This window comes from Diaporthe batatas (assembly GCF_019321695.1).
Source record: "Diaporthe batatas strain CRI 302-4 chromosome Unknown Contig00005, whole genome shotgun sequence".
Taxonomy (NCBI): Eukaryota; Fungi; Ascomycota; class Sordariomycetes; order Diaporthales; family Diaporthaceae; genus Diaporthe; species Diaporthe batatas.
Genome location: NW_025408552.1, coordinates 2,501,908 through 2,527,260, shown reverse-complemented (window position 1 = coordinate 2,527,260; position 25,353 = coordinate 2,501,908). Strand labels below are relative to the sequence as shown.

The window sequence follows — 25,353 nt, the reverse complement described above, 5'->3', positions numbered from 1 at the left end:
TGTTTGAGGGACAGAAGTGACTGATGCCTAATTCTACACCGGTGCCAGGTCCTACCTCCCGAGGTCTTCATCGGTGATTGTAGATGTTTTAATTATGCCTCCTAACATTATTTCAATCTCTGTCCCCGCCCCCGATTATTCAGAGCAAGTGCCCCTCCTGAAGTGAAGCGTCTAGGTAGATAATACAGTACCACGTTACGCATCAGCAAAAGTACCCCCAGCATCAAGCTTGAGTCCTTGCCCTATCAATCAAGAAGGTATCTGCGAGTATTCTCATCTCCCTTGCTTGCTTCCCGCAAAATCCCTCGATCAAACTCTGTGTCACAGAGCAGTTCTTCGCAAACACAAACCAAAGCCCTCAATCACCATGGATTCTTTCGAGGCCAAACTAAGCCAAGCAACGGCATCCAACGACGGGAAGGGTATTCTAGGCGCGATAGGCTTAGTAGTTGGTACCAAAGGTATGAAGACCTAAGCAATACCATAGATGAAGCAGGTTGTAACAGGCAGCAGGTGACGTGCTATATCATCACGCATCAGGTCGTCAATCTTTGGACACGGATGCTTTGCCGCTGGATCCCAATAGCACTGTTGCCCTTGCATCTGCTGGGAAATTCATCACTCATATCGCAGCCCTACATCTTGTCGAGCAAGGGAAAATCAGTCTGGACGAGCCCGTCTATAATCACCTTCCTGAGCTTGGAGATCTCCCTCTAGTAACTCGTGCTCATGCGTCTAGCGACCAGCCGCTTCTGATCCGCAGACCCGCTAATAATATAACGCTCCGTCACCTACTTCTTCATACCAGCGGCCTTTCTGACCCTGATGTGCCCCTGGTGGCAGAGTACCTGGCCTCAGATACCATCGAGAAACCGAATGTTGATGAGGGTGCACATCCGATCGTCAAGCATTTCTCCATTCCTCTCATCTTCGAGCCTGGTGAGGGTTTTGCATACGGACATAGCATCCACTGGACTCAATTACTCGTCAATCGGCTCAGTGACGGCGGCTTTGGCAAAAGCATTAAAGAGCACATATTCTCACCTCTGGCCATGAGTTCGTCTACCTACGCACCGCAAGCCAATTCGGACATCTGGAACAGACGTCTGAGGATGGTGGAACGGGACAGCGACAGCCTTATACCAGCAGATGACGCATCACGAGGCTTGACATGCAGTATCTCAGACGTCGGTGCAATTTTGAGCGATCTAGTCTCGCCGTGCCCAAAGCTACTCAAACAAAAATCACACATCGACCTCCTTTTCATCGGGCAGTTCGTCCCATCCAGTGCGTCGATGAATGATCTGCGTGGCAACCCTGAGAATTACGGTTTCTGTGCGGGAACACCCTCAGCTGGGAGCGGAGCCCCATTACTGAATTGGAGCGCGGCTGGTCTGGTTGTGGAGGAGGAAAAGCTGCCGCTATCGCGGATGCCCAAGGGCACTGTCACGTGGGAGGGAATGCCGAATGTCCTCTGGGCAATGAACCGGGAAAGGGGTTTGGCAACGTTCTTCGCGACGCAATTGATCCCGGTGGGCGACAAGCTTGCGAACGAGCTCGCATTGGAATTCATGAGTGGTGCTTGGAGCAAGTTTGGATAGGATTGTATTATACTTATGCTGGACCCTCCTGGGTATAAGGCTAAAAGACCTATAATTGTGATTTTATAACTGGTTTTTTATTTAATTATATTATATTATTGCAACCTTATCTAACCTTGTTTAAGCCTCTTCTTAAGTTTTTCTAGCTTTAATATCTCTAAAAGAGTTAAAGCTTTACATTCCTTAATTTTAAGTTTAAGATTCTTATAGATCTTAATATACTTTAAATTAGGCTTATAATCTCTTAGCTTTTCTAAAAATATATTAATTATCTTAAATATTAATAACTTCTCTTTAAAGTAGAGGTCTACCTTTATATAGTTATAGATTTAATTATTAATAGTTATTTCTTCTTTTATAAAGCTATTAGAACTATAAACTTAAATAATAAAGTATAGTTACTTTATTTAATTGTTTCTTAGTTTAACTAAATGACTACTTTTAAGTAGTTTTACTTGTAGAGTTAATGGATAGGTGTTTACTTAAGTAGAGTTAGAACCTTTAGGGGAATGGTAGCTTTTATCTTCACCTATTTTAGCCAATTTAGAAGGCCTGAGTTATATGGCGATATTATATATAATGCTCGACAGTATTAAGACTAGGTAGCCTGCGGTCCGTAATAGCTTTAACCTTTAATAAACTAATTTATATTAAGGCTAATGGCGCTAGCCTGAATAGATTAGGTATGGTCTAGTGTATTAGTGCTGAAAGGTGTTTTCTGATAATAGATGGTGTTATAGATATAGTAGATTGTGAAGTTACTATAAAAAGTTCTGTATGGTAAACTTAGTTAAGCTAATTTTTAAAATATATATTGTGTCTCGTCCCTTTAGGACCCTAACTGTTTGTTTCCAGCTTAATAGTGGAACTAAAAAAAAATATAAATAGTCCATACTTATGCTGGAGTCGAGATTATAGATCTGAGTTAACACTCATTGGCTCATGGGGCTTGCCTTTTTTCAATTTGCCTTGCTTAACAACATCAAGAAAAACATAGCTCGGTGGAGACTCGCGTACCCAAGTATTTATCCTGCCCAATTGGCAATTTTCTACACATAAGCAAAGGACAAGGCGAACGTGACTATGTCGGGGATATGTGATTACGCCCAACGTCGCAGTTGACGACATGCGATCCCGGTTCTTTCGCTGCTTGAAAAATTTTACGATGAACATATTTGTGCCCTTCGCTATGAATGTCCTCCGCTTCTCATACAGAGTTTGGGGCACATGCACATTACTTGTGGCAAGGGGTGATTTACTGTGTAATGTGCATGGGAAGATATTCGACAGTTCTATACGCCTTCTCATCACGTCTCGGATCTTTGTTTGTGGCGTTAATCCCGAGGAGTATTATGTGGTTTCGCTTCTATTCCGTATACGTCCGAGGACATACATGCGAGGAGTATTATCTTTTCATCTTTCTGCCTCTTCACAGCTACCACTGATAGACCGTAGCTGGAACTCGGAGTTGCCACCCGACTTTGATGCCTCGCTGGTTTTTGTCCTGATGCTGTCTTTGCCTGTGTTTTGTTAGCCTACACTCGAGAGAGTTGGAAACTGATAGAAAATACTCACTCTCCCCTGCTCATCCAGCACCCCATGGCACGCACGGCGAACAGAGCCACCTTGCGCTATCTTCTCGTGTCTGTCCAATTGAACTGAACCAGTGTGTGGGACTCTTGGGATTGTCACAGCCAAACCTCTGGTTCTTGTCATTGGCATGAGTTTCGAGTGAGAGAGATGTGTGCGCAAGCGCAAATTGAGTGAAAGTGAGTGATGATGCCGGACGGTGATTTTGGTGCCCTGACTTTTATTCAGAAACTGACATGCACTGTGAACTATCAACTTAATTCTCGACTCACCTGTCGGCATTAGCCAATTGCGTCCAGGTCTGGCTCTTTCTATTTTGTACCGGCCTTGTTGACTTCGAAAAATCACAGGAGATGATTTTGACAGCTTGCGTTGGGGTTTGGTGACAGGGAGCTTTGAGGTACGATTGGTGATCGGGCACCGTGGAGTTAGCGACTTCTTGAATTCAGTGCGGCTAATAGGTTCCATAGATGCCTGTAGAGAGCCAATGCATCTGTGTTCGTGAGCCGAGGCGGATAGAATACCCGACAGCTCCTTGGCGGCAAGGTTGGATCTTCTAATTATTGATTCATTCTGTTTCCGAGCGGCGTCGTCACAGATTTTCTGCAACTACAAGTTGCATGTGAGTCGACGAATCGGGAATGCATGGGTCTCAACTTACGCTGCCTGAAGATTCTGGTCGGTTTTCCAGCTCATCCGAGTGTTGTAGCTTGCTCCCCAGTCTCTGCGTCTCCTCCTTTCGAACCAAAACGTGTGGTCCCCCAAGATCTTCAAGCTTCATCTGGATCCTCTCGATTTCATGTAAGATGGTCTTCCTATCTTTGCCGGGACGTTCTCGGTCTGCTTTGATGCGGCGCCACTCTGTGTCGCGTCTATTAGCCTCAGCGAACAGCTCCTCGATGTCTGGCGAGCCATCTCGATGCGTCAATGGGCGGCTTAGGAGCTGTTTGAGCTCCGTCGTAGCTCTCACATCCGCCAACTCCATGTCAGCGAACCTCTTTCTCAGCTGCTTCAATTCATCCTCGAGCTCTTCCCTATCACCCAGTGAATGGGCTTGCTGATGATCGGCAGGCCATTTCTTGTGGTTGGACTTTGGACTTTGGAACTGTTTGGTTCTCTTCTTCCACACACCCTCGGGACCGTCGACTGCGGAAGGAAGCGCTTCGGCGAGTTCAGCGTCCAACATGGCTTAGTGAGGTAAACCAAGTTTAAAAAACACTCAGTGATTTTCGAAAAATCGCTGAAAACACATTCTAGTCCGGTCTTGGAAAGCCAGAGAGCACTTGCGTTACTTATTTCGTGAGCACACTGCATCCGTTTGCAAGCGAAACCCATGACTGGTCTAGAGAGCCGGATGCCAGCCTGTTTTTAAATACTGTCTCGTGGATGCCGAAGGTCTTCCAATTCCTTTATATGAATGTGGTACTACAGGTCTTTCCTGCCGGCAACAGACATTGGCTGATACCAGCATTCCTTTCTCCCGTCTCGGATACCAGCCTTGAAGTACAACAGCGGTCTAGTGTCCTGCGTCAACTCTGAAGAGGTAAAAGTGTTTGACAGTCATTCAAGGAGAGATATTCGATCATTCATTTTTGTTGCATGAAGTGATGTGGTCGCCCCTTAGGTCTTCGTATTACTAACTAGAGAACAGCCACTCGTGTTCACCAGACGCTTGGATCAAACGCTTGAGGCACAAAACCGGCTTATTTGATTAAACCAGGTGGGAAGTCACTTCCTAGACCCTGTCAGCTATTCGTCTAGGTCTTCTGGCCTTCGAAGTATTCTTGCTGGGGGTGCCTACATACGTATGCCTCCTCCCCCTTGCCGGAGGCGTTTTGTGTCCCGCAAACCGCCTCCAGCTTACCCCCCCTCCCTACCTATAGGGTCCCCGGTAGGCTTTGCCGCTAGGGTCCAGTATAGGACCAATTAACTAGCTTACGACTTTTGTTTTTTTTTGAGAACTATGATTCAGGGTGCTTTAGGCTGTATGTACTTCGTACGTACTTACGGCGAACGACCAATTGGATTGCAGGGTTTCAGAACTATAGCACGTTTATAGTTCCTATCTAAAGCTTATTCTAGACAAATAGCAAAGTAATTCGCCGGTCCACAAAGCGTGACCGAGACCAAATTCCATGAATCGATCCACGCCGGAGTTGAATGCGATCTCAGCGGTGTCGGCATGTGCTCAGGAGTCAGTTGTTTGGGCATGAGACCGCGACTACCCCGCCATCCTCACATCGTGGCAGCATGGCGGCATGGATACGTGTCAGTTGCAACTACCCGAGATCCCACGATGAAAGTAGCCGCCTTTGCTTTGACGTTGAGGCCCAAATCAAGAGGAGCGTGGATGAAACCCCTTAGACTGTCTCCTCACAAGACATTCCATTAAGGTAACGTAAATTGATCGACGGCACCTACTACTGAAGATTGGGTGTATTCATTGTACCTAGTCCTGGTGGCTGTTTCTCGTGTGACACGAGCCCATGTGCTTTCCAGATCACTGCCCAGGTGTGGAAGGAGGCGGGAGCGCCAAGGCGTCCATCCGTTTGCTCCGCATACCTGGCTGTTACACTGGCAATTTTATTGCATCCAAATTCACCTGATCTGAGGGTATTCCTGCAGTAATTAATGTTATCTGTCACAATTCTGCTGGATTTGTTTCCTTGGCTCTTTCTTGGTTACCTAGGTATCTACTTTTCGAGGGCAGACCAGGGAGGCGTCATGATCATGATGGGCGGAACGGTGAGCTGCGCAATTAACTTTTGAACTTTATCCCACACCGAGTCACCCGAGTCAGCCCCATGACAGACTTCTCCTATAAATGCCTGGTTTCGTTTCTATTCCATACAGTGGTAAACTCTCAGACCAGTGTTGTCATAGTTTTGTAATTACCAGTTGTTGTTCTTGAGTGCTACCCTGAGAGGTAGGGTACTGTGCTTGGACTCAAGGCTCGGACTGAGAGCTTGGCGTGTTCGGACCGATCCTTTGACAGTGCGACTCCTGTTTCGCACTCCAATGCTTTTGGATGCCCAGGTGGTGTTGAAACCCATCTGATGCTCAGCTCATGTGATTCTGCCGACTTCCAAGGTTCACTCCAGCCGCTCTCGCTATCTTGGAATCTTGCGTCCTCCAAGATTCATTCACTCTCGAAGCAAGGCCCATGATGGAGCGCGACGACGACGACGACATAGATCTAGACAATGCTCCACTCGTTGAAAATCGATCATTGCCGAAGCCCCTGGAGGACACGACTGCCGTCCGGGAACCACGAAGATGGGACTTCTTCGTACTGACGGTGCCGTTCTTTGGGTACGTGTCGCACTTCTCGAAGAACACTAGCGACGAGTATCAGCTGACCCATCATGGACTATAGTCTTCAGCTTGCTTGGACTGTCCAGCAGGTCTATGGAATTGTGAGTTACCGTGGGGAATGTGGCGCATCTTAGAACCTGAAGAGCTGACGGGGACTCGACAGCCTTATTTATCCTCTCTCGGGGTCCCCAACACTCAGATGCCCATCTTTGTGCTGTCTGGACCACTGGCAGGTCTCATCGGGCCACCAATTGTTGCAGCGCTCAGTGAGAAATGCGACGGGCGATGGGGAAAGAGAAGACCGTTCATATTCAGTGGCGGTGTGGGGACCATTGCCTCCTTCCTCGTCCTAGGCGCCGCCGAGTCTCTGGCAGTGAGACTGGACTGCAGCATCATCGGCTCGATATCCTCCGAAGAAACCAAAACAACCTCACACGTTATTGCTGGGCTGAGCATGTACGCGTTGAATTTCTCCATCCAGCCTCTGTCAATCGGCCTTCGTGCTTCGGTGGTTGACTGCTTCCGTCCGCAGTATCAGCCTTCAGCCATGCTGTGGGTCAGCTGCTTCTCGGCTCTGGGGTCGGTATTTGTCGCTCTTGTCGGGTTGTGGTATAGCCCAGCTTTCCGGGATTTGAGTATTGTGGTGACATCCATTATGGCCTTACTGCTGGGCGTCGTGGCCTTGACAAACACCGCTAGGCTTGGACATCAGCCGCATGCTGGCCGAGAGAACGATGGGAGTATTGGTCATGGTTCTTTCTATGGCCACGTTTGCCGGCTCACCAAGAAAGCGCGCCATCTACCACCAATGACACGTCAGACGTGTCGCATACAGCTTGTGTCATGGTTCGCTTGGTTCTTGGTCCTAAATTACACCAGCGCGTGAGTACCTCGTTCACTCTCATGTGACGGCTTAGACCAGCTGCCTCTAGGGAAAGACCTTGTGCTGATCATACAAATTAGATTCACATCTTTCGTTTGTTCGTGTTCCCAAGGTTTGAAGTCCCGTGTTGGAGCAAATAGGTACTGACTACTCTTTAGATGGAGGGACTAATATTCCCAGTACTGACATCGAAGCATCGCCGAAATTGCCATCTGAATCTGCAAGCGCGATGTCCCGGGTAGCATTGATCTTCCACATGGCCGCTCTAGCAACACTCGTGGTCGTGTCAACCATCTGGCGACGATCTGGACGCCGAAGTCGCTTCGCAAGAGCGCAGCCCCGCGCCGAGACTCACGGTGATAGCATGGTTCATCGCCACAGTATCAAACTAGCTCACACAAGAAACACACTCATGGGACTAATCTGGAAGCCAAGCCTGGCATCTCTTGCGGCATCACTGACCGCGGTCTGTCTGCTTGTCTCCGCGGCCATCAGGCCATTCTCGTCCACCATCACAAGCACAGTGTCCTTACTGCTTGGCGGTAATGGAATACTGTTCGCATTATCGAACTGGGTTCCATATGCGCTGATCGCGTGTGAGGCCTCGGCACAGGCTAGGTCACGGCTTCTTGCGATGGCAGAGAGCGATGTATTCACAGATGAGGACGATATACTAATGTTGTCAGCAGAGGGCGGAGACGGTAATCATGATAACTCAGATTTGCACGACGATGTTCCCTTGCTTTTGGCTGTTCATAACATGGCAATCACTGTGCCACAAATTGTGGCGTCGGTAGCGAGCTGGGTCTTGATGCAATTCCTGGCGCTATTTGGGCTCGAAGAGGACGTTGTGTGGATTTTTGCCCTATGCATCCCACCTGCGCTGTGGGCCGCTTTCCTGTAGTGAATATCTAAGCATCCCATATGGACAATGGAACTGCAATACAATTTTGCTTCATTTTAAAGGTAAGCATCGGAAATGTGATGTTCTCCTTGTTACAAGGCGTAAGGTGCTCATCAAGTACCGCGACGTGGAGCACAACTAGAAAAATACCTGCTTCTGGGACACAAGCCACATCTTAATGACACATTTTCGTCGTAATTAAAGTATCATTCATTTGAACCTTGGAAGTCAGGATAGCTACGAAGTCTTCTATCAGTGTGATAGCTGTATCCAAAGAGGTACAAAAATTCCAGAGGCAAGTTAGTAAATAGAGACGTGGGCTGCGCACAAACATGGGAGCTCTCACAACCTTGGGGTCAGAATAACACTCATTCAGGATTTAATGAGCTGCAACCGAAACGTGTCGACATCACTCTTTGTCTGACAAGTTTGATTTCAGCTTTTGGACGTTACAGCACCAATTTCCCGGCGTGCGGGTTTCCGCGGGCGCTCCGAGTAAAACTTTTTCGCCCAGCCCCACACCACCACACAGCTTTATAATGACCACACAACGCAGGTGTCACATCAACAACAGGTCCTCACACCGTAGTCGGATATGGTGTAATGGTTAACATCGGTGACTCTCACTCACCAGCTCGGGGTTCGATTCCCCGTATCCGAGGATACTTGTTTTTGGCTTCCGCTTTCAGCATTCTTCTTTTTTGGTGACTCGATCGATATAGCTTCGCCTCACGCCTCACCTGCTAGCAGCCTACCACTCGATTCCCATTGCATCTGATTATGAGCCCGAAGGAAACTCAACCACCGGGTTCTCCTCTTTCAGCAGCAAACATACCTTCGCACCATGCCGGTGATTTCACAAGGCTGAACAAGTATGCATGTGGCCTCACTCATTGTTCAATTACCTCGATTTCTGCGCAGGCCTGTTGCTGCACTTCTGCCAGGCCGAGTCACATGATCCGGTTCGGTGTTGACCACTTACACCAAAAATGATCCGAAAGTCCTTCTATTCGGCTTCGATGCTGGGTGTTGCTCCAAGATTGGAATGGGATGGGATGGAGCCACGGTGATCCCGACCATGCGACTCTTCTGCAATCAACGGACAGGCAGGATCAATCTAGGCCCACATGTGGCACTATAATTGCAGTGTTGGTGACAGAACTTGTCCAAAGGAATATATGGGCCCTTGAGGGCAAGTCCCCCTGTCAAAGATATGAGTACCTATGTACATTGGCATGGTATCGTCGATCATGACGCCAGTCCAAATGACACAGGAATGCTAGAAAGCATTCCCAGCCACATGAATAGGTGATGCTGCCTGCCGCACGTTCTAAAACCCACGCCACCTAGGTAGACTCGGTATGCAGTCCCCTCGGAGAGAAAAAAGACCCACCACGCATTGTTTCTCATCTGATTAGATCCATCCGGGTATTTGATATACGAGGGGTTTTGGCAATTATCTCGATCTAAAATCAAGCCTTGCGCCATTGCGCGTCTGACTCGCTGAACCTATACACCATTGTATGTTGATGTCCGTCGTGTCAGTTCCATGGTGTAATTTACAATGCCAGGGCAACAAGAAAGCATCATTGATGTGAGGCGCAAGCCGGCCAAAGTATAATGGACCGTGGCGTATTGCAAAGTGCCAATACCTAGGTACTTTGCGTTGCAAGCAGCTATCACTTTGATTGTGTGAAAGAAGCTCCCACGCTAGCGCCTACTTGGAGAGACGTCCCAATTTGAGAACAAAATGCTCAGAAGGTTATCGTACGTACAGAGTACTGTGTAGAAGGATGAATTCCCAAGGTTCGCACGAGAAGTTACCAAGACCCCGAGATGAGCTTCTTGGGCGCAATTTCCCAAAGTGTACTATCTTTAGGCAAAAAGAGTGTAGTACGGAAAAGAAGCATCGGCCGCCCGAGTCGTGTCTGCGAACCACCAAACTCTATCAAATTGCATGGAGATCATGCCGTACCCGCTCGACACGCCCACGACGGATACGTCGGAACTGGACGCTGATGAGTTGAAGATGATGGCGTTTTGCGGGCTGAAAAGGCGTATTGTTGTGAGGATGCATTGTGTCCGCATAGTATAAATGTAAATCATTCCTGTCACGTTGTTACTTTGGTATTACACTCTATCCAAACTCCAACACTCTTTTTAATACTAATTTTACTATCCGTCCTTACGACTGTCACTCACTCACTCATCACGCTCATTTTTCTTCCAAACCCATTCATTTTCCACCATGCACTCTGCTCTGCTGACCACCGTCCTCGCCCTTGCGGCGCCCTTGGCCTCTGCGGCTACACTGCCCAGGGAAGTCGTCGAGGTCGGGACTCGTGACACTACTGTGCCTGGTAAGACTCATCCAAATCCGAGAAGGCCACATGTGCAACTGTGCATTTATGGAACTAACTCCTCCTAGTCTCGTATGCCACGGCATACCTGGACATTAGCCTCAAGATCGCCGACTTCGGCTGCTCTGCCGCCCCCAACGGCAGCGTCGTGCAGAACGTAAGAAGCCCCCACACGTCAAGAACAAACAAGCACCTCGAACACATCTGACGTGTTCACCCACAGTACGAGTACTTCGTCGACGTCCTCGAGGACTACTACAGCATCATCGCCACACCTTGGGCTGCCGCGGACAAGAACGCCTGTGGCCAGTGTGTGGAGGTCACATACACCAACCCCGCGGGCGAGAAGCGCAAGGTCTACAGCGTTACGGTAGACTCCACTGGAGGCTACTTCAACCTCGACCAGGCTGGGTTCGCCGGTCTGGACGGCCGCGGTTCGTTCGACGCGGGCACCCTCCAGGCCACCGCGAAGACGGTTGAGCTGGAGAAGTGCCGACGCGCGAGGCAGTAGACAGCTTCACCTTGAAGAAGCCGCAGGGCAGGTGGTAGCATCTCAGAGAACTGCGCTCGATAGGAGTGGGAGTCTGCACTTCGAGTTGCGCATCTGATTGGCTAGCTCGAGCAACCATTTCAAACATCTCCAGCGTTGTGCAACCCGCCGAGGTTCTTATGTTGGCGCAGAGAAGATCAACCATATAATACTATAGTCCTGCGTTAGCAGTAATCTACGTAATCTCGCTGAACCTGACCATATCTGTGAGGGAATTGTCGAAGCCAACTAGGGCCTTGGTTGTCTGATGCCCAGGTGCAGGAGAAGAGTCGTATAATCCGGTTGGTTTACACGAAGACGATGTTTACCAACTCTCACATGTTCAATTTCATCTTATCTGGAGCGTACCCTCAGACATAGAGACTTATTCACGGTATTGCCAGCGATTACTGGGCTGGGCACCGCTTCCAAACAGTACATGCCTGCTCCGCTAGGTCCTGGCTTGGCCACAAGCGATTGGAAGGTGAAGTCGAAGTTGTAGAGAGTATAGATCTGGAGATATTTGGATGCCGTGTGAAGATCCCGTGGCAACGATTGTGCTGAGCGAGAGAAGGAGCGACAAGTGTTGTCACCGTCACAGCTTCGAGTTGAAAAGCGGCACAATGTCACCGAACCCTTGCCCTCTGGGCCCAAGACCCTGTTTGGCTTTGCCAGCCTGGCTGCTGCAACCACAGCTGGAGAAGGCCTGAGCGTTGGACCCTGGACCACCTGCAGCTTTGGTTCTAGGCCCTGCAAGCATGTTGGCATGTCGGTGCCTTACCACCCCAAAAACTTGGGCGGCAGAGGCAGAGCCGCATCTCATTCTCCGTGGACCTTCCCCGCCATCACCGCCTACTCTCGCAACCTCGCCCCTCGCCCCTCGCCCCTCGCACCTAGAACCTGCATCTTCCCGTGCCAGCCCGGGCGACATCACTCACTCGATCTATCCACAACACGACCCGACGGTGACGCCACTGGCGCAGGGGACAACGAGTCCGAATATACGGCCAAGGAGAGGCTGCAGGTTGTTTTCAAGAGCGGGGTTTTGGCGACGTGGAGGGCGTGACGAACCCGAGCTAGACACCGTCCCAGAGGACCTTGAGCATCACTCCTCAGCCGACAGCGATAGAGACGTGCCGCCATGATGGATGACTTCGTGTCGGAGAGCGAGAGCGACTATACCAGCTACTGGCGGGACTGGGTAAGTCGGTAGTCCGTTCCCAGTTGCTCCTTCCCGTCGCAACAAGGCCATGTCGTCCTGTTTTTCTCGTTTCGTTGCGACCTGCCATTGGGCTGGCCTGGCCCAAAGCACCGCACTGCGATTCGAAAGGGCAAACCCCCACACTCCACGGCTTTGCTTTCCTGCCGTCGCAACTCCTCCAACTCCCTCTGGAGGCTCTTGGAGGACTCAGTGGTCTTGCATTTTGACGGCCTGGACTGCTTCGCTTCCACCATGACGCCCACCAAGAAGGCAAGAACATCAGGGCTGACGCGCTTCTACCACAACCAGTTCATCTCGTCCCGCGGCAACGAGTACTTCTGCGAAATCGACGAAGAGTACCTTACAGATCGATTCAACCTGACGGGTCTTAACACGGAAGTCCAGTATTACCAGTATGCGCTGGATCTGATCACAGACGTCTTCGACCTTGACTGCGACGATGACATGCGCGAGGCCATCGAGAAGTCCGCTCGTCACTTGTATGGCCTGGTCCACGCCCGATACATCGTTACGACTAGAGGTCTAGCAAAGATGGTTTGTCAATTCTCGTCACATCACACGGCACTGCACTACCGTCCCTCTCCGCCCCCCCCCTCCCGCCTCTCCCAACTCGGCATGTGTAGCGCGGACATACTGACATCGAAGGGACGACCAGCTCGAGAAGTATAAGAAGGCCGACTTTGGCAAATGCCCCCGCGTCCACTGCAACTCGCACCCCCTGCTGCCCGTGGGCCTGACCGACGTCCCGAACCAGAAGCCGGTCAAGCTGTGGTGCGCGCGCTGCGAGGACCTCTACAACCCCAAGTCGAGCCGCCACGCTACTATCGACGGCGCCTACTTCGGCACCTCGTTCGCCCAGATCCTCTTCCAGGTCTACCCGTCCCTGACGCCCACCAAGTCCATCGAGCGCCACACGCCCCGGTGCTACGGCTTCAAGGTGCACGCGTCCGCCGCCCTCGAGCGCTGGCAGGACGAGCAGCGCGACACGATGCGCCGCCGCCTCAAGCGCCAGGAGGTCGAGCCCGGCTTCAAGGACGACGGCGATGTCGACGACGACGAGGAGGACGAGGACGAGGACGAGGATGAGGAGGTCGAGTTCCACCAGGGTGCTGGTGCCGCAGCCGCAGCCGGCGCCGGTGCCGAGGCAGGAGCCCAACACGTCGCGGGCTAGGAGCCCCGCCAATTCTCAACCAAACCCAAACGTTCCCCCACCGGTTCGGAATCTTCGTCGCTGTGATTCTTCCACGGGGGTATAAGAGGGGCGGTTGGCCAGTTAGTCATCGTCGTCGTCATCGTCGTGCGTATGCGTGTTGTTGCTTTTGGCGTTCAGGCGGGCCGGGATATAATGGGTCACGATGGAAATACCTCAGTTGCATCGGCAGGGCGTGCAGTTTATGGTCATGCATTAGGCACTATGGTTTTGCCTCATTGATACCTGTTCAGGCAAGATAATCCAAGTGATTGAAAAGTCATCCAAGGCATCATATTGAATTGTATTATTACTTGTGCCCTCTCTCCTTATGCGACGCTGCATTGCCAGGCCGAAAGCCAGCATCTTTATTCTCCTCAGATGTTGTCTGGTCATGCAAGTTTATGGACATGGTAGTGTTGACCACGTGAGATGTTTCCATAAGCGCTCGGTGAGCGCCTCTCAGAATATGGCCTCAAAATTGAGCCGCCCCGAGCCAATACGTCACAAACAACAGCCGAGCTTGATCTGCACATGTCACTCTACTGATGGGATCCAAGGTGATAAGGTGGGGTACAAAGTACCCGAATTTGATTGCTTTGAAGGCTGCAATTAAATCGTGAGAAGCGTGCTTTTCGTCATCATGGACATAAGGGAAGTGTGTATCCCCAGAGCCCAACGCATCCTTGGTATCCAGATCTGGCCTGTGTTTTCCAGTAGTAAGTCCACGCGGAACGCCGTACCAATATGTAGTTTCCTTGCTCGACAATAAATCCTCCAAGGACCTGGAGCGGCCAAGTTTCCAACCGTCTACTGGGCTCGCCGCCTCGCCCCTTCCTCTCCATCATCTGCCCCGCGCAGACCACCGCTGCCCGTGCTGGCCATGGACCGATCCTTATCGCCGAGCGCGGCCTCCTCGTCGACGGGGCTGAACTCCTGGGTGAGGTCCTCCCAGTCCATGGCGTAGCTGAAGCTGCCGACACCCGCCCAGAAGGCCTTGTCGCTGCAGCGGGGCCCCCAGGCCCAGCCAGCACCCTGCGAGACGGGCAGGTGATACCAGCGGAAGGCGAAGAAGGCGCAGATGAGTCCGATCAGGAAGCCGAAGAGGATGTCGAAGCCGTGGTGCCGGAAGTCGTACCACCGCGAGCTGGCGATGAAGATGGCGGCGAAGAAGGGCGCCGACGCGAAGATGAGCAGGTACAGCGGCGGGGCGGCCGCCTGCTGCCGCGCCGACGCGAGCCGCTTGTTATGCCGCGCGAACATGTCCGACGTCTCCGGGTCGTGGGCGCCGTGCAGACGCTCCCCCTCGAGGCTGGCCTGCAGGCGCCGGGACCGGACCTGGTTGGCCGGGTGGCGCGACGGGAAGGCGGAGAAGGTGGCTGCCGGGTTGGACTGGCCGGCCGGCGCGGGCGCTAGGAAGGGGAAGGTGATGGCGAACTTGCTGGCGATGAACAAGCTGAGATAGATCAACCCCGCGGCGGCGGAGCTCGAGTGCCCCGAGGGGTAGGACCGGAACCCGTCCTCCAGCAGCTCCTGCGAGTCGGGCTTGTCGGTGCCCTGGCAGATGTCGGCCGAGACGAGGCGTTGGAAGCCGTCGGCGACGCGAAGGCCGCCCACAATGAATTTCTCAAAGTTCTCAAGGTCCGGGTTGCAGCGCGACAGCATGTCTGGGCGCGGCTTGCCAAAGAGATTCTTCATGCCATTGGTGATGAACCAGGCGGATGACAGAGCCAGGGCGAGCCCCAGCCAGCCGACATGGAGCTCCCATAGCTTGCGCTTCCAGATCAGGGACTTGGGCGTGCCCTTCGGTACCGTGTTTCCGGGCACAAAGATGAGAGCGATGATCAGGATGACAAATATGGGGATGACTCCCATGCAGGTGACAAGCAACCATGGTGGGACCGTCTCCTTCTCAGTGAAGGGGAATCTGGGGAGAATTAGCACCCCGTGACCTGGGAACAAAGCGGAGGGCAGTTGGGGCCGGGCCTGGGGCTATAGCTTACGAGATATTTGGGTCCTCGAGGAAGAAAGGGCGCATGTTGGGCCGTTGGTGGCCCATTAGGTAGGAGATGCCGAGGGCGACGATAATGATGATCCAGTCGAAGGCATATGAGGCTATGACGAGGACGGCAGACTTTGTGGAACTTCTGCGCGGCCTCAGCTGGGCGGCGATGTGCGTGCGGGCCATGTTGACATCTGTAGGATTGTAGGAGGAGCCTGGGTATGAGGTGTCGACGTCGTGGCGCACGCCAGAGTCGTGGTAGGAGCCGTGGTGTTGGAGGTGGTCGCGGTCGCGATCGTCTTGGTCGTCGGGGTCGTGCTCTATGTCATAGTCCAGCCGTCCGTACTGGCGGCGGCTTTGTATTGGGATGAGGGGCACCGAGCCGTTATTCGGTTCACCACCTGACATGTTCTGAAAGGGAAGGGGGGGGGGACTAAAGGTCAAAGAGGTGCAACTACGGACGGTAATCTGTAGTGGCGAACGGGCCGGATGTGTTTAGGAGGGCTAGTCGTCACACTTTGGGCGTAGCATTCCCGTTGGCAGGTGGAAGTGACGAGGCGACGCAATATCCGCCGACGTGAGACGAGACGCCGTTGTGCAGTGGCCCCCCCGAGTCAGATGCCAACTGCAGGGTTTCTTGGCCAATTGTCCCGGGGGAAGGGCGTACAAATGGGACAAATGAACGAATGAGCCGGAGACTGGGCGCAAGGGTGGGCACGGCCGAGCGAGGATGCAGCAGCAATGCCCCTGGAGCTGTGGAGGTTGATCTTGGGCTTACTTGGAGGCTCGGTGTCGCGAGGGGCAGACTGGCAGACTGGCAGACTACGGCGGCTTTGGACGAAAAAGGTGTGGGTGAGGTTTCGTCGACCGACTCCTCTGGTCCTCCAAGTGCCGGGTGAAACTAGCCGACGGCGTACAGGATTGATGATGGATTGCAGAATTCGTATTCCAAAGGAGGAAGGGGATCGCGTGCTGCGAAAACCCAAGATTTATACTCCGTAGCGGCTTGGTTACTAAAGTACATAGAAGCATGAGAAGCCGTCCGTTCCTGATTGCAGGGAGGCCCGGGAAGGGAGCGCGCGTTTGGGGGGGTTTGGGGGTTAGTATAAAGCCAACGGTTCTAAAATGGGACGGCCCAGGACCAAATCAGCCCAATGCTAAGGCCCAGGCAGAGGCTGAGAGGCTGGGAGGAGGTACAGAGAGCTGAGAGCCCAGAGGAAAAGGAGACTGACTGGCAGGCACAGCCACTCGCTGCGGCATGCGAGCGGCGGGCGAGACGACGATCCTCTGGGCACTGCCAGACTGCTTCCTCCTCATCAGCCTTTGATCGCCAAAGCAGCAAGCACCCAGACGGCTTGGCTCGGGGCAAAAGGCCAGCCAGCCAGCCAGCTGGCAGATTCTACCCGGTACCATGGTTAGATTGCGATGAGGTAGACCAAGACTCTTGGGCCCCGCGACCTTGGCACTGACAAACGGTCCACTTGCCTGGCTGGCGATCGAATAGGAACGCCCATCAATGCTGCCCGCTTGTATCAGGACCAACACGGGAGCCCGAATAGAATCAGATGCCATCCGAGGGGGCCGCCATTGTGTTGTAACGCAACAGCTCAGCCCCTTTCACACCACGCAAGCCCACCCTGGAAACGATGACGTGAACAAGCTGTCTCGGTAAGAGCCGAGGTTTGGACGTGGACGTCAGGCTGGTTGCAGGCGGTCGCAACAGACTTCAAACTCACACCATGTATTTACGCTCTCGAGCCCGCCATTGGACGCCTCATGGCCAGGTCCAATTGCGATCGTGATACTAGTAAAAATCTCCGCGCCCGGGCAGGGGTGTGTGCGCTAGACAATGCTCCATGACAGCTCGCTCTGTGCCGGTACCGCGGCACCTGGGCATGGGTTGCCCGACGTCGCATCGACGATGATTGCCAGGCGTTGACCTCGGCACCAAGATAAACTCCATAGTATCTTGAGTATTAGACACACACATGTGTACACACAGCGTACACCACAACATAGCAGCCGTCTGATACAATTCAAACCCCCTGCGGACATGGCCGAGGTCAAGAAGTACCATCTGCCGCCGACCTCCAAGATCCCCAACTCTCCCTTTCCCCTGCTGCACTACCGGCAATTCTTCCCCTCGCCGGCATCGCGCGCCCCGCAAGCCGTGCACGACGCCTTCGCCGCCAACGGCTGGCAGGTCCAATGGATCTTTAGGTACGGCCAGACCCAGCAGTCGCACTACCACTCCGCCGCCCACGAGTGCATGGCCGTCTTGAGCGGCGAGGCCACCATAAGGTTCGGCGTCGCTGATGACGAGCCCGCCGGCGGCGACACCGACACTAGCAGCAGCAAGGGAATAGAGATCCACGCCTGCGCCGGTGACGTCTTCGTCCTGCCCGCCGGGCTGGCCCACAAGACCTTCAACCCGGACCCCAGCGACAGCACGTTCAAGCTCCTGACCCCGGGGGACGACCATCACCCCACGGGGGCCGGTGATGGGGCCGCCGGGCCTGGCCTTGCGGGCGTCGAGCTCTCCGGCTTCACCATGATCGGGGCGTATCCTGTGGGTGCCAGTTGGGACTTTGCTGTTGGTGGCGAGCACGAGGGCCGGTACCAGGAGGTATGGTCTGTGCCGAAGCCCGAGCGAGATCCCGTGCTTGGGACGGACCCTGCTGGGTTGAGGGGGCTCTGGGACTGATTGAAATCTGGTGCGGGAGCACTTGTCGTTGCTATGGTTTGCTGTCTCGAATCTGTGGTGGGTTCTATTGAGGGCGGAGCCGCAGCTGTCTACTAACTGTGGTAAGTCAGATATGCCACAAAAGTAGATCATTTGCCCTCATTGGATGAACGCCTATGGCTTGAGGCACCTGTGAGACGCCTCAAGTAAGCCTGTCTTGCGGATGAAGAATCCGCCACGAGATCCTCGAACAAGGCCATTTGCACGCACGTGGAGATCGACGTTGTACAAATAGTCTTACATATATAGCTTGGATATGTACAGACACTCAAGAGCCGCCCTTGTCTCTCCTCTTGCCCATGTTGCGAACGCGAGGCGTGACAATAAACCTGTTGATGTTGTGCTTTCTGCGAGTCTTGTACCCGCCCTTTGCTGGTGTGCCCCAAGGGCTCACTGGGTGCCGGTTTCCCTTGGACTTTCCACGACCACCACCGTGAGGATGGTCGACTAACCCAAGGTGTTAGTCTGTGGACCGCCGATGATTTGCAATCAAGGTTCAGAATTAGTGACTTACCAGTGTTCATGGCCACACCTCTGACCGTTGGCCTGATGCCTAGCCATCGACTTCTTCCAGCCTTGCCCAGCGACGTGTAGTTGTAGTGGACATTGCTTGCAACACCGATCGTCGCAATTGCATCCTTGTCCACCTTGCGGACCTCGCCACTCTGCAGCCTCACGTTGACATGCTTTCCAACCACAATCTTGGTACCGTCGTCCCTTGTCTCCTCCTCCTTGGACGCGATGACGCCGTAGGTGCCTGCACTCCGGCAGAACCGGGCCGGGCCATCTCTCCTCGAGCCGATACAGTAGATCATGGTGCCAACGGGGATCATGTGCATGGGCAGGCAGTTTCCGCGGTGCGCTGTCTTGGAGGCCAAGATACCCGGGTCGATAATGCCACCCATGCTGTCGAGCAGGTCCTTGGGGATACCAGCGCGGTAGCTGTGGACAACATCGCCAGCCCTCATGCCGTCGGCTGCGATGATGTAGCTTTTCTTGCCGTCCGCCCTGTTCGAAATCAGGGCAATGTGCGCGGAGCGGTTGGGATCGTACTCGATGCGCTCCACGAGGTGCGCCCCGGGGGCTTTCCTGTCGAAGTCGACGGTCCGGATACGCCTCTTGTGCCCGCCACCACGGTGTCGCACAGTGACCCTACCAGTATTATTTCTGCCACCTCTTGCCTGGCCCTTCTTGGGGAAGGTCAGCGCCCGGTACGGCCGGCCTTTCCATAGATGATCGTTGATGGGCCGCTTCAGATGTCGCACACCGGGGGTCCGCGGCTTATAGGTCCGCAGAATCACAAGCTGTTCCTCTTCTTTTTTCAGGGTGGGCTTGAGAGCCTCCTCGGCGCGCAGTGCAGGCGCGGTCGGCAGATCGCGGCTGGGGGTCTTGCTGGCATAGGCTCGGGAAAAGTTGGAGGAGGTGAGCAGGGACCTGATGGACGAGGCCAGTGGCCTGAACCTTGGTTGGAGCATCATTCGGTGGTGCGCGGCTGAGGATGCTCAGGGTCGAGCTCCCCGGGCGTCGTTTGATGTGGTTGGCTCAGTAGGGCCGGGCAGCCATCAATGCAGGCAGAGAGGGCCTGTGCCTTCGAGTCGAGTAGGTGGGTGGACCAGCAAAGACGAGTGGGCTCGACTTGGCTCGTCTGAGGTCACCTGCGGCTATCGTTGGGCGGCCGGGTCGATGGGCTTCAAGGTGGTGTCAATCAAGCTCGAAAATTCGAAGTTCGCCGATGCGATCTGCAGGGGTCATCGGATGACTAAGCAGAAGGCCAACCATATATACTACTCCGTACTATGCAAGGGTGCGCACTTCTGTGTCATGCTATCCGCGCCGGCATCACTGGAGCGATTGAATGCATACCACACATGTTGAATCAAGTGGTTGCCGTGCAGTTCAAAAATGCTCATACATATGTGTTAGCTAGCACTGGGCGATCTATCTTGCTACGGCGTTGCTGGAGCGTTGTCCCCCGATCAATTGCCACAGGTCCGGGTGTTGAAGCACGTTTCGGAGTAGACTCTTGCCGGGCAACCTCGCAGAATGTGACTCATGGCAAGCCAATGGGTGTAGAATACAAGAGCCAGAAGTCAAGCCATAGCTCCTGGTGCCGTGGAGATGCGTGCAGCTGGTGATGCGAGAGGCTAGAGCTCCTTGAAGCTCCGGAGCCGGGGGTTGAGCAGCAACGGTGCTGCCGGCCAATGGCGGCGCGGTTGAAGGACGGTTGCCGTGGTTGCAAGGACGGAACGGGCAAACCAAATATAAACAAAAGTCGATGTTCCGTCGCGTCGACGTCCGGCACGACCCCACAGTTCGAGCTACCCACCCAACCCGGTCAGTCAGCTTTAGCCCACTCAAACTCCCAAGGTTGTCTCAACTTGGACTTTATTCCTTGAAAGTTGACAGACACACACTCTCTTTCTCTCTTCTCTCTCATTCTCTCAACAACACCTACGTTTTGCCACCAGCAACCAGCATTGAACAAGCAAGGAGGCACTGTGACTTCTGGTAAGTGGCTATTCTTTCGGTTGCATCTCTTCCCAATGGCTCGCACGTCGCGCCATGTCGTGGTCATTCTTGGACTCCAGAGTACAGAGAGCAGCCTGGGACGACGCGTGCCGTCAATTCGAGCAGCCTGGAGCAGCAGGCGGCAGTTCACCACAGTACGGATACCAGTGCTGGTTTGGGTGGACTAGCAGCAGGCCCTCTCCCAAGTCGCGCTCTGTTGCCGCAGGTGCTGCATGTGCAGGGGTCCACGTCCCACGTACGCCTCACGCTCACGCTCCGTCCGCAACACGCTCCTTCCCACACCTGGCACCGTGCAAGTGTGCGGCAGCTCTGCAATTGCAATTGCACTTGCACCTCACCTGCACCAGGGGGCTCCACTCCCACTCTCTGCTACCCGTCAACCTCAAAAACAAGGTCTGTCCGCTCAGCCTGCACTGCACATAAACACACATCCGTCCAGTCTGCCCGTCTGCCACCCACCCACCCCATCGTCCCCATCATCATCTCCGTCAGTCTTGATCTTCCTAGGAGCAGGTCATTCCTTAGCCATTCCACCTCTGCAAACACTGGACCACAACAGCAGCAACATCCCCTCGGGCAGCAGGCAGACAACGCAGCACAGCTCTGCCAGTCCACACAGCCATCAATCAGCCTTTCCCACACAACAACGCGCTGTTCTGTCGCCGGGCATCCATAACCATCGAGACCCATCTCATCCCGCTGGCCGCTCTGTGATTGACACTGTTACGCGTCTTAGAGACAATTAGCATCTCTGCATTTTGTTGCCGAGTATTCAATGTCAGTCTTCCTTGCTCCTGTCCCCATTGCAATATTTTTCACCAGACGCGACGGGCTGGCTGGAGCTCCACAGCCATGTGCACCTCCTCATCCACCATAACCACCTCCAGCTCTCTCCGCAATCACAAACCACACCCACCACACCCACCAGCTCTGTCCCCCGACCTGCTGCTGCATTGCATGACTCGTTTGTTTACTGACTGTCTCCTGCAGCAACCCCTTAGTGTTTGGGTATCTTAATACACGTCAATCGACAACATGCCTCCAGCCGGTGTAAGATGACACCCATACACTCGCCAGCTTAATGACGCGACGTCTCGAGCAATCCCGTGACATCTCACCCATTCTGACATTGCTCGTAGGGACGTACTACGCGCGCCCGCGTCATCGCCAGCGAGAATGACGAGAACAGCATGACCGGCAGCTCCACCCGCCTGACCCGTGCCAAGGCGGCCGCCCTTCACGTCGACGAGCTCGCCCAACCATCCAAGCCCCTGCAGTCGAAGAAGTCTGCTGCCAACTCCAATGTCGCAGGCGCCGCTACTCGAAAGCGCGCTGCCCTTGGTGATGTTTCCAACGTCACCAAGGTCGAGGCTACCGAGGGAAAGAAGGTCACCGCCACCAAGGCAGGCGTTGTATCAAAGACCACACAAGCGAATAGGGTCCAGAAGAGCACATCAGCTGCGACATCACGCGCCCGGGCCCCACTTGCATCCAAGGAAGCCAATGCAACGAAGAAGACTACCAAGGCATCGGGCCCCGGCGAGATCGGCTCGAAGAGGAAGGCCCCTCCCGCAGCGGCTCCGGCCCTCAAGAAGGAGAAGACACCAGTTGAGGAGGGTGAGCCCGTCCGCAAGAAGGTGCACACCGCAGAGAAGGAGAACCGGCGCTCTAAGGAGGTCGCCGAGGTCGCCGAGCCTGTCGTCAAGCCCGCCACACCCCAGCAGGAAGGATTCGTTTACCCCGAAGGTGTTGTCGACCTCGACCAGGAGGACCATGATGACCCCCTGATGGTTGCCGAGTATGCGCACGAGATCTTCGACTACCTTCTCACGCTCGAGCCCAATTCTCTTCCCAACCCAGACTACATGGACCACCAGGACGAGCTTGAGTGGAAGACCCGAAGCATCCTTGTCGACTGGCTCATCGAGGTCCACACTCGGTTCCACCTGCTTCCCGAGACCCTGTTTTTGGCCATCAACATCATTGACCGTTTCCTCTCCGAGAAGGTTGTCCAACTCGATCGCGTCCAGCTGGTGGGCATCACAGCCATGTTCATCGCGTCCAAGTACGAGGAGGTCCTGTCGCCTCATGTCGGCAACTTCAAGCATGTTGCAGACAACGGATTCACCGAGTCCGAGATTCTGTCCGCCGAGCGCTTCATCCTCCAGACTCTCGAGTACGACCTCAGCTACCCGAACCCCATGAACTTCCTGCGCCGAATCTCCAAGGCCGATAACTACGACATCCAGACCCGGACCGTCGCCAAGTACCTGTTGGAGATCAGCGTTGTCGATCGCCGCTTCATGGCTTATCGCCCATCTCATGTCGCTGCCACTGCTATGTACCTGGCACGCTTGATCCTGGACAGGGGTGACTGGGATGCAACGCTGGCTTTCTATGCCGGCTACACCGAGGAGGAGATTGAGCCCTGCCTGCAGCTCATGGTCGACTACCTGGCCCGGCCTGTCGGTCACGAAGCCTTCTTCAAGAAGTATGCCAGCAAGAAGTTCCTGAAGGCGTCGATCCTGACGCGCCAGTGGGCCAAGAAGAACGCGGCTGCGTTCGACATTCATGACCTAGACATTCCCCTCGACGAGTGAGAGGCTGTTGTGTGCTTGCCTGTCGAGCAACGCAACTACTCTTTGGTCTTTTGATGACATAGCCCCCGGCCTCTGATTACGATAACCTTGAACGCTCAGCATGTGGACAACTACTCAGGTTTACGACACTGCATGAATCCATAGGCCAAAGACGAAGCTTTATGTCAACATCGCACTCTTCAGCGCCAATTTGTATTCATTGCGCGCCAAGCGGAGAGGTCATGATTATACCTTTCTCGGATTTCGCTACTCGGTCATTGCGGCGGCGTACGGGTGTTTATTGGTCTGCTCAGGGACGCTGGAAGGGGAGTTCACGGTATGAGAGTGCCCAACCGGTGTTGGTTTCTGTTCTGTTTATTTTATCGGAAGATGTTTCTTCTGCCATCAAACCTCCACTTGCTCTTGCTGCCAGACACTGCCTGGTCCTCTTCGCAGTCATCTCTCCCAATTGCTCCATGGCTCGGCTCAGCAATAAGAGTCATCTTAATGGTTGGATGATCAGTACGATACGGCAGCATCTCGAGGGGATTTTGGTTCTTTTCCATAGTGGCAGTGGCCAGGAAGGAGGGACGGACGAGGGAGATGATGCATTGGCACACTGTACATACTAACAATGTGGTGTTGGACTACCAGCTTGTGTTTTTACGGTAGACGGGAATAAAAAGGGTATCATTGTTATGAACTGTGATGTCAGGCCGCGGACTATCTCGTGGGTGTGTTTCACACGATCATGCCGCTCGCCCTGTGGTATAATCTAGATCCTGGCCGCACATGACTGTCTCCTTCGTTGCTACACACGACGCGCCACAACCTCTTGCTAGCGGTCATCGCCTCCCTCCCCAGTCGCTGTTGCTGTTATTGTGCCACCATCACCAGTGTTGCCTCCCTCAGCCCTCTGCCCAAGGGTGTTGTCGCCTGCCCGATATATGTCATCCTCTACAGGAGCCGCCTCCCCTTGTCCCTGCCGTCCCCGTTGCTGCATCTCAGGCTGCTGTACGGCATCCCCACGATTCGCCTCATGTGTGCCACCTCCGCCGCCGCCGCCCTCCCGATACCATCTGATCAAGGCCGCCCCTTTCGGCCTTGACGCCCCCCACTGGCTCTGGTGCTCGTCAAGCGCACGCTCCCCGGCGAGGGACCAGGCCTTGGTTGCTTTCTTGATGTCATTGCGGTCTCTCGTCATGCGGATGAAGGAGGACATGGTCGATGGGCCGCGGTTGGTACCGCCTGTTATCCAGTGGGCTAGGCGGGCTTTCTTGGAGAGGGGCGAGGTCGGGCTGCTTGGGTCATCTTCGTCGGACATGTTGGTAGGGTTTGGCTGTTGTCCCTGGGCTCTTGTGGTTGCTCGGGACTCTTTGTGTCTTTTGTGGTCCTCCCTGTCTCCCCCCCAAGAGATGCTCGGGTCTGTGGGAATGGCTGTTCAACTCTGCAGTGCTTGATAAAAATAATTATTCAGTCTTGGATCATAGTACCTTTTATTTCCCAGAGTATCCATACGACACGGGCGGTATAGGTCAACTCCGAGTTGTCTGTGATCAAGTCTTTCCATAAGTGCGTGATAGCCTCAGTCACTCGAACACACAACACAGTCAGCATGAACAGCCGATTTTTGTGTTTCAAGGTTTTTGTGTGCCATGTGCCATCAAGCCTGGTGATTTAGCTTATCTAGTTGAACAGGTTCCACAACTGCCCAACATTTTGTATGAGCTGAAGCTCTAAAGCCGTCACCAGGGGCAGCTCGTCACTATTCGAAAGGCCGCCCATCACTCGTAGGAAGAGAGTAAAATACGATACTGCTTTTCTGCATGCTTGCACAGTTCTTTTCTAGCATGAAGAAATGCGTTTGCAAGATGGGTGTTGTTCAAATAGCAACTGTGACAGCGCTG

The 25,353-nt window shown here is 53.7% G+C and overlaps 9 protein-coding genes across 9 annotated transcripts; 6 read left to right on the top strand and 3 right to left on the bottom strand.

Moving 5' to 3' along the window:
• The first annotated feature begins 123 nt into the window (after positions 1–123).
• Positions 124–1,705, top strand: KVR01_005692 (uncharacterized protein). The gene is made up of 2 exons (XM_044788862.1): positions 124–461; positions 514–1,705. Exons 1-2 carry the CDS (start codon positions 368–370, stop codon positions 1,599–1,601), a joined length of 1,182 nt encoding a protein of 393 aa, XP_044646137.1. The 5' UTR covers positions 124–367; the 3' UTR covers positions 1,602–1,705.
• A 4,652-nt stretch (positions 1,706–6,357) lies between these two features.
• Positions 6,358–8,293, top strand: KVR01_004882 (uncharacterized protein; the record flags this gene model as incomplete). The annotated part of the gene is made up of 6 exons (XM_044785364.1): positions 6,358–6,503; positions 6,568–6,607; positions 6,670–6,879; positions 7,039–7,246; positions 7,342–7,388; positions 7,523–8,293. The coding sequence occupies 6 exons, from the start codon at positions 6,358–6,360 to the stop codon at positions 8,291–8,293; spliced, it is 1,422 nt and encodes a 473-aa protein (XP_044645327.1).
• A 2,248-nt stretch (positions 8,294–10,541) lies between these two features.
• On the top strand, positions 10,542–11,164 carry KVR01_004868 (uncharacterized protein; the record flags this gene model as incomplete). Its single annotated transcript, XM_044791792.1, has 3 exons — positions 10,542–10,653; positions 10,722–10,810; positions 10,877–11,164. The coding sequence occupies 3 exons, from the start codon at positions 10,542–10,544 to the stop codon at positions 11,162–11,164; spliced, it is 489 nt and encodes a 162-aa protein (XP_044645313.1).
• Positions 11,165–11,989: 825 nt separating this feature from the next.
• Positions 11,990–14,181, top strand: KVR01_005412 (uncharacterized protein). Its single transcript, XM_044785908.1, has 3 exons — positions 11,990–12,383; positions 12,693–12,938; positions 13,060–14,181. Exons 1-3 carry the CDS (start codon positions 12,324–12,326, stop codon positions 13,573–13,575), a joined length of 822 nt encoding a protein of 273 aa, XP_044645857.1. The 5' UTR covers positions 11,990–12,323; the 3' UTR covers positions 13,576–14,181.
• A 222-nt stretch (positions 14,182–14,403) lies between these two features.
• KVR01_005180 (uncharacterized protein) lies at positions 14,404–16,003 on the bottom strand (the record flags this gene model as incomplete). The annotated part of the gene is made up of 2 exons (XM_044788109.1): positions 14,404–15,520; positions 15,597–16,003. 2 exons carry the CDS (start codon positions 16,001–16,003, stop codon positions 14,404–14,406), a joined length of 1,524 nt encoding a protein of 507 aa, XP_044645625.1.
• A 1,645-nt stretch (positions 16,004–17,648) lies between these two features.
• On the top strand, positions 17,649–18,299 carry KVR01_004907 (uncharacterized protein; the record flags this gene model as incomplete). The annotated part of the gene is made up of 1 exon (XM_044790594.1): positions 17,649–18,299. One exon carries the CDS (start codon positions 17,649–17,651, stop codon positions 18,297–18,299), a length of 651 nt encoding a protein of 216 aa, XP_044645352.1.
• Positions 18,300–18,606: 307 nt separating this feature from the next.
• On the bottom strand, positions 18,607–19,816 carry KVR01_005366 (mitochondrial 54S ribosomal protein RML2; the record flags this gene model as incomplete). The annotated part of the gene is made up of 2 exons (XM_044794714.1): positions 18,607–18,785; positions 18,853–19,816. 2 exons carry the CDS (start codon positions 19,814–19,816, stop codon positions 18,607–18,609), a joined length of 1,143 nt encoding a protein of 380 aa, XP_044645811.1.
• An 892-nt stretch (positions 19,817–20,708) lies between these two features.
• On the top strand, positions 20,709–24,358 carry KVR01_005008 (uncharacterized protein). The gene is made up of 4 exons (XM_044787917.1): positions 20,709–20,846; positions 21,604–21,644; positions 21,858–21,917; positions 22,007–24,358. Exons 3-4 carry the CDS (start codon positions 21,903–21,905, stop codon positions 23,465–23,467), a joined length of 1,476 nt encoding a protein of 491 aa, XP_044645453.1. The 5' UTR covers positions 20,709–20,846; positions 21,604–21,644; positions 21,858–21,902; the 3' UTR covers positions 23,468–24,358.
• Positions 24,285–24,770, bottom strand: KVR01_005470 (uncharacterized protein; the record flags this gene model as incomplete). Its single annotated transcript, XM_044788278.1, has 1 exon — positions 24,285–24,770. One exon carries the CDS (start codon positions 24,768–24,770, stop codon positions 24,285–24,287), a length of 486 nt encoding a protein of 161 aa, XP_044645915.1.
• Between the last annotated feature and the right edge of the window lie 583 nt (positions 24,771–25,353).